This window comes from Etheostoma spectabile, chromosome 4 (genome assembly GCF_008692095.1).
Source record: "Etheostoma spectabile isolate EspeVRDwgs_2016 chromosome 4, UIUC_Espe_1.0, whole genome shotgun sequence".
Taxonomy (NCBI): domain Eukaryota; kingdom Metazoa; phylum Chordata; class Actinopteri; order Perciformes; family Percidae; genus Etheostoma; species Etheostoma spectabile.
In genome coordinates, this window is record NC_045736.1 from 33,337,374 (window position 1) to 33,344,571 (window position 7,198).

Below are 7,198 nucleotides of genomic sequence, written 5' to 3' on the forward strand. Positions count from 1 at the left end.
AAGACGACCAATGACCTAACTTGCCAACACTTCGCTTTTCGGGTACCCAGATTTGTCCTTCGGCGGCTCCAGTAGAGCGTTTCTTCCGGTATAGAAGAGCAGCCGAGCTGTTAGCCGTCTCTGTGAAGGTCGTGAGTCCAACCTGGGAGTATTCCTACAAACCTGTCTACTTACGTAGGTGAGTGGTTTAGATGATACCACGTTGCTTTGTCACATTAATACGAGGCCTGCATTTCACCATTCATCCGGAATCTTTTTTCCTCCATAGATATATATATATATATATATATATATATGGCTTTTCTTTAGGCTAGCAGTTAGCTGTATGAGCTAGCTAACGAGCTATTGTTAGCGTTAGCTCAGCGTGCTGTAGACATTAGATACACGTTTACTGAACGTTCCTCCCTATATTCTCTCAGTTACACATGCAGTTTATTAGTTAAGGTTCAGAGAAAGCCGCTAATGCGACGAAGAGAGGAAGCAGCTAGGCAGCATTATGCTACTTTGACCCTAACAATGCTATGCTAGCTAGCTCCAGCTGTTAGCACCGCGGCGGTGGACAGGAACATGTTGTAACTGAACGAGAACACATTAAACTCACTCAGTGGATGGTAGCCAGTAAGACAAATAGTTTTCTGACATTTTGTTTGAATAAGCAAATAGTTATCTTATTAATTATGTGCTAGTTTCCATACATATCCGGAACAGAAATGCAAACATTGGATAAAGCCAGGTTCAACATTGGTTTTATCACTATTATTATTATTATTATTATAAATGAGAAACAGCTGTCAACGGCCATATAAAATACAATTTCGCCATGTTACTAGGACTAACATGTTGGCTCGGCTGACTTATGAAGCGCTCCATGACCTTCAGAATGGAGGTTTCTGGAGCCTGGAGGCTGCTGAAGTGAGAACAAGACCTCTTAAAGATATGAATTGTAAGATTCCTTCAGTGTGAAGACACTAGAGAAATGGATAACACCAGGAGATGAGCACGGCCCCCCTTGGTGATTACTGACGTCAAGATGTGTCCTGTTGTGGCTGCTCAGGTGGAAGCTATGGAACCTATCAGGTCACGCGTTGTTTCTACCAATAAGGATGGTAACGGGGTCCTTTGTCCCGCCCCAACAGGTGCAACAACACTGGGCTCGTTCCAGATGAGCCAGGTCTGCCTGTTGCATGCTGGGTAGGTTTGTGTCCGACTTGATCCCGACTTGCTCTGACGTCATACACACGTGGGCAACGATGACATCACGAGATCAAGGCGCTGTTGCATTTCACCGACCCAAGCGAACCCAGAGCATGCTGGGAAACGCCGGCCTCTCAGCTGATTTAACAGCTGATTGGTTCAGAATCAACTCAACATGATGCTGTTTTCTATCAACTTATTGTTTTTGAATGGGAGGGATTTGAATTGACATTTGCCAAGTGTTGTGTGGCTGATAGTGACATTAACAAACCAGAGACTTCATTTGGTTCAGATCACGGGTCACATGCCGTCTGCTTATTAATATTAGAGCTGTCCGTTCAAAAACCTCAGAGCACCGCTGTACTTGTTGATATGTCACACATCCTTACCTTTCTGCACATAGTTAACAGGATGTTATTATTATTGCGCCATGTGCATATTTAAACCTACATGTTTCGTGGTGTTGTGTTTCATATCTTGGGGATCCCCTGCAGGGCCTCGTCCTGACGTCAGCTGGGTAGCCATGTGATGATGTTTGTGTATACCGTGTGGTGAGACTGGGCGTACCCTTACTCTCACAGAGGCAGGGCGTCTGATGGCCGTCTGCTGCCTTCAGGGACACGCTGATTAGTCATCTGGACTATTTTATCATTGTCTTAGTCACACGACATGTGACACACTGTCCTCTAAAGGGAGGACTGTAAGAAGTTGAACTACTGTTCTTATTTGAAAATGAACCCAGTTTACTAAAAGTTGAGTTAAGGCTGATAAGATGAGTTTGTCATTGCATGTGAAACACAATTCACACAGCTTCGCAGCATATATAAACAAGGACAACAAATACTAATATATATATATATATATATGTGTGTGTGTGTGTTTGTAAGAAACATTAATTTATACAGTGCTTTTCACAGACAGGGTCACAAAGTTCTTTACAATATGCATAGACAATACAACACAATAGAGAAATGGTCTGAGAATACAATAAAGTAAAAAATACAACAGATGAAATGATCAATAAATAAACGACCGAGGTTACCCAAAAGCTAGCCTGAACAAGTGAGTCTTCACATTCTCAGCAACGCTAACGCTGGTTGGCAGAGGGTTCCAGAGTCTGGGCGCCATAGCAACAAAGGTCAATATCCCCGTGTCTTCAGACATGTTGAAATACGGTTGGTGATGGTGGTGGTGCAGTGGATGTGACACATGCCTTTGGTGTCAGAGATCTGGCGTCAGTTCCCACTGTGATACATCAACCAATGTGCCCCTAACCCCTAGCTGCTCCAGAGGCGTGTTAGCGCTGACATGTGTAGAAATTGTAAGTCTCTTTGAATGAAGGGTCTGCTAAATAACATGTCATGTAAAAGTGCGAGGTGTGATAGCAAATTTAGGTTGAGAGACCTGGAGAAGGAAATGTTGGTGAAATATGTTGGCAAGATAAGCAGAGGCCTTACCGCGTAGAGCCCTACAGGTTAGGGTGAGAATCTTGGATTCTATAAATTCCAGGAAGCCAGTGAAGGGAGCAGAGGGGTGATGTGTGTGGCCTGTTGGATCCAGTAAGGAACCTAGCAGCAGCACTCTGAATGGACGCAGTAGACGGTGGAGGACAGATTTGAGTGGGGAGAAGAAGAGTGGATTACAGGAGGAAATGACGGCATGGATGAGCAGCTCCACTTCTGACCACAGCCCTTAATTTGTTATCTGATGCTGCGTTAGTGGAAGAAACAGGATATGGTCAATGATTTGTCCACCTTTTTTTATCGTTTTATGTTAGTTTAATTTTCAACTGTAAAATGTCTTGCTTAGTATGTATCATGGTCACAATAGAAAAACAAATCAAAGCCGTCTGTATCAAGCTCTTTTGTATGTTAAAATAATATGCTAATGGTCACTTTCAGATCTATTTACCCCCCAAATATTGATATCAGTATCAGCTGCAAAAAAACGGGTTTGTGGGGCTGAAATTATTTGAAGAGCAAATGTCTCATATTGTTCCACATAGAAATGAGTCATTCTATATAGAAGATGTTTCATATTGACTGCAGCGATCAACCCAACAGTGGAGCTTCATTTTTGAATCTTAATTATTTATATATATTTTTTTATGTCCACAGGTGATCCGTCATGTCTTTGGCAAAGCCTGTGATGAGGGGGCTGCTGGGAAAGCGTCTGAGGTTCCACCTGCCCATTGCGTTCGCTCTGTCCTTCGTGGCTGCTATCGGCTTCAAGGTGAGAGTGAGCCCCGGCCACGTGGCTACAGTCATAAGTCTGACGTGATTCAACATGAACATGACTTTATAGACGGCGTCTCGACTAACGTATACTTCAGCAGACGTTCAGAATAGAAAACTAAATCTAATCCGACTGGTGTCCAGTCAACTCATTTGAAGGTTAATTCTAGCTTTTCTTTTCTGACTATTGGTTGTCTTTTGTTTCCTGTTATATATTTTTTATATTGCAATAAAACCTACTCTCTGTCGTTCCCCAGTACGGTGTGACGGAGCCCAGGAAACAGGCCTACGCTGACTTCTACAAGCAGTACGACGCCGTCAAAGAGTTCACGGCCATGAAGGAAGCCGGCGTCTTCGAGAGCGTGCGGCCCTCGGGGGAGTGAAGGCGCTGTGAGTCTGCCTGTCATGGGGGGGGGGGGGGGGGCACACTGCATTCACATAAACTACACTGGCTCTCTCTTCTGACCCCATTGGCACTTTTGACTTGACATTGTGTCTTTAATTGCTAATTTATTTCACTTTTATATCATATTTTAAATATTCCAATCTGTATTTACTGATTTTGTTGCGGAAACCAAATTTAGCCTATGGATCAATAAAGCCTGGGTTTTTATTTTATTTCAAGTTTATTCTAATTTAGAAGGTAATTAATAAAAGGTATATGGCGACTTGTTGTTTCCACTTAGCAGCCTCTACTGGAGTCAGTTTACTGGCAGATTACAGCCTACTGCGTGGCCTTTAGCACCGAGTTCTGCCCAAACTACGCTGGGACCTTGTTTCTTTTGCTCCAAACCAGTTGGTGAAAACACCTTTCTTCACATTCCTTTTTTGCAACATGTTTAGTTTTTATGTTTTAAACAGGGCTAAGGTTTCTTCAGGACGAGCTTGGCACAAAGTACCATTAAAGATAGAGAAACGTGTCTCCGTGGCATAAAGCCTACAGACTGAAACATTAGCAACTACACCTCCATGTTGTTAACACACTTTCACTGTTCTTTTTCTCCTTCCAGCTCTTATTTCCTGTCGTTTCTTCCTGGTCTGAGGATGGCATTCTTCTTGTCCCCTTGGATGTTATTTACTGATTTAGATGTGAACATCGCTATGCTGTTTGGGTCCTCTAAATAAAATATTCTATTCAAGTAAAAGCTCTTCTGTCTTTCTTTGACTTGAGCTTTGGAACACTGTAGGGGCCTATGGGTGTTACCATGCATCGGCCCATAGAGACCTTTCCTTTCTGCTTCAGATTAGGTATGGATGGATGGATGGAGGGATAGATAGATAGATGTTTATCTGCAGTGGTGGAGATCATCACTGCATGGTTAATATAACTAAAATGTTTATTCGATGTGTGAAGCTCTCAGCCTACTTTTCAGTTGCTTATAATTCAACTCAACGTTTTTGTCAGTGTTTTTGCTGAAAATGTGTAGTTGTTGTGAAATGATCATTCCGGAGGCTTGCTACTCTTCTAGCTGGAGTTGTTCTTTTAATGGAATAGATAGCGACCACGCTGGTCTCTTACTGGGACCAGTACTGTTCTATATGTTTTACATCTAGTGTCTCTCGTTCATCTCAGTAAGCTAGCAAGAGTACAAAGCAGATCATTTCCTTGTAGGCTACTTCAAAATAAAAGCACTTCCTGTGACGGCTCACAGTAAAACTAAATTACTGTTTAATAAATAAAGTTGTTTACCATTTCACACATCAACTGTAAATCAAGTACTGTAAATAATGGAGCTAGTGAGTTCTAATCACTGTAATTGACCATTTCCTTTAGACTACTTTAGTTTAAAACTAAACATGAATTTCTTAATTGTTTTACAACAATGCAGTGCTTAAATACAACTGGAAGGTACTTTTGAGTATTTTCATTCTCCTACTTGCCTATTGTACATTTTACTTGTCTATTTTTATAGCTGTAGTTATTTTGTGTATTGATATTATACAAAATATTAGGAATAATCTAAGATGTATTCAATTGGATGAAGAGGAGACTTTATTGATCCGGTGGTGAAATTCACACACTAGCTGCCAAGTCTAAATTCTGCTTTTATTTTGGTGAAAGTAACTCAAAAGTAGTGTAACTCATTACAATTCAGAGCCAGTAATATTGTAATAAGTTATTACTCTCAAATGAAAGTAGCCTAACTAGTAATCTAAAATGTATTACATTTTGGAAGTACCTTGCCCAACACTGACCATATATGTACAGTGCCTTGTGAAAGTATTCGGCCCCCTTGAACTTTTCAACCTTTTGACACATTTCAGGCTTCAAACATAAAGATAGAACATTTTATTTGTTGTGAAGAATCACCAACAAGTGGGACACAATGTGAAGTGGAACGAAATCTATTGAATATTTTAAACTTTTTTAGCAAATGAAAAACTGAAAAGTGGTGCGTGCTAAATGATTGGCCCCCTTGCGTTAAGACTTTGTAGAGCCCCCTTTTGCTGCGATTCCAGCTGCAGGTCTCTTGGGGGACGTCTCCATCAGTTTAACATCGAGAGACTGAAGTTCTTGCCCATTCTTCCTGTAAAACAGCTGGAGCTCAGTGAGGTTGGATGGAGAGCGTTGGTGAACAGCAGGTTTCAGTTCTTTCCACAGATTCTGGACTGGATTCAGGTCTGGACTTTGACTTGGCCATTCTAACACCTCGAGACGTTTATTTGGGAACCATTCCTTTGTAGATGTTGCTGTATGTTTGGGATCATTGTCTTGTTGGAAGATAAATCTCCGTCCCAGTTCCAGGTCTTTTGCAGACTCCAACAGGTTTTCATCCAGAATGGTCCTGTATTTGGCTGCATCCATCTTCCCCTCAATGTGAACCATCTTCCCTGTCCCTGCTGAAGAAAAGCAGGCCCAGACCATGATGCTGCCACCACCATGTTTGACAGTGGGGACGGTGTGTTGAGGGTGAGGAGCTGTGTTGCTTTTACGCCAAACATATCGTTTTGCATTGTGGCCAAAAAGTTTGATTGTGGTTTCATCTGACCAGAGCACCTTCTTCCACATGTTTGGTGGGTCTCCAGGTGGCTTGTGGCAAACTTTAGACAAGACTTTTTATGGATATCTTTGAGAAATGGCTTTCTTCTTGCCACTCTTCCATGAAGGCCAGATTTGTGCAGTGTCCGACTGATTGTTGTCCTATGGACAGACTCTCCCCCCTCAGCTGGAGGTCTCTGCAGTTCATCCAGAGTGATCATGGGCCTCTTGGCTGCATCTCTGATCACTCTTCTCCTTGTCTGAGCTGAAGGTTTACAGGGACCAGGTCTTGGTAGATTTGCAGTGGTCTGATACTCCTTCCATTTCTAAATGATGGCTTGCACAGTGCTCCTTGGGATGTTTAAAGCTTGGGAAATCTTTTTGGATCCAAATCCGGCTTTAAACTTCTCCACAACAGTATTAGGACCTGCCTGGTGTGTTCCTTGGTCTTAGATTAGATTAGATTATACTTTATTTATCCCACGACGGGGAAATTCTGTCGTTACAAGTAGCAGCATAGCAGCAACAGCAAAAAACAGAAAAACAAAACAATAACACACAAACAAGTAAGCACGAAAGAAATACAAGGCAAGAAATACAAGGCAAGAAATACAGGCAAGAAATAGACAATGAAAATATGGTAGACTGAGTAAGTAAAATGCCGTCAAACAAAAGGAATTTTAAAGTGCGGTTGCCATGATAAGAGAAACAATATTGCGGTGTAAGTGACGTTAAAAATTAAGTTGAATGTGTAATTAGAGCAAAGAAGCAAGAGCCGGCAGCATAATTT

At 41.8% G+C, this 7,198-nt stretch overlaps 1 protein-coding gene across 3 annotated transcripts; it reads left to right on the forward strand.

The window, feature by feature from the left end:
• On the forward strand, positions 1 to 4,573 carry cox6c (cytochrome c oxidase subunit 6C). Of its 3 annotated transcripts, none has more exons than XM_032514505.1 (4): positions 1 to 144; positions 3,312 to 3,426; positions 3,686 to 3,818; positions 4,439 to 4,573. In XM_032514505.1, the coding sequence occupies exons 2-3, from the start codon at positions 3,322 to 3,324 to the stop codon at positions 3,809 to 3,811; spliced, it is 231 nt and encodes a 76-aa protein (XP_032370396.1). In that variant the 5' UTR covers positions 1 to 144; positions 3,312 to 3,321; the 3' UTR covers positions 3,812 to 3,818; positions 4,439 to 4,573. The 3 variants fall into 3 exon arrangements, with proteins under 3 accessions (XP_032370396.1, XP_032370397.1, XP_032370398.1); XM_032514506.1 differs by having other exon boundaries at positions 25 to 178; XM_032514507.1 differs by lacking the exon at positions 1 to 144 and adding an exon at positions 156 to 174.
• Positions 4,574 to 7,198: the final 2,625 nt, after the last annotated feature.

Coding starts and splice junctions, on each gene's coding strand:
- cox6c (XM_032514505.1), top strand. CDS start 3,322: ATGTCTTTGGCAAAGCCTGTGATGAGGGGGCTGCTGGGAAAGCGTCTG. Junction 3,427..3,685: donor TGGCTGCTATCGGCTTCAAG/GTGAGAGTGAGC, acceptor GTCGTTCCCCAG/TACGGTGTGACGGAGCCCAG.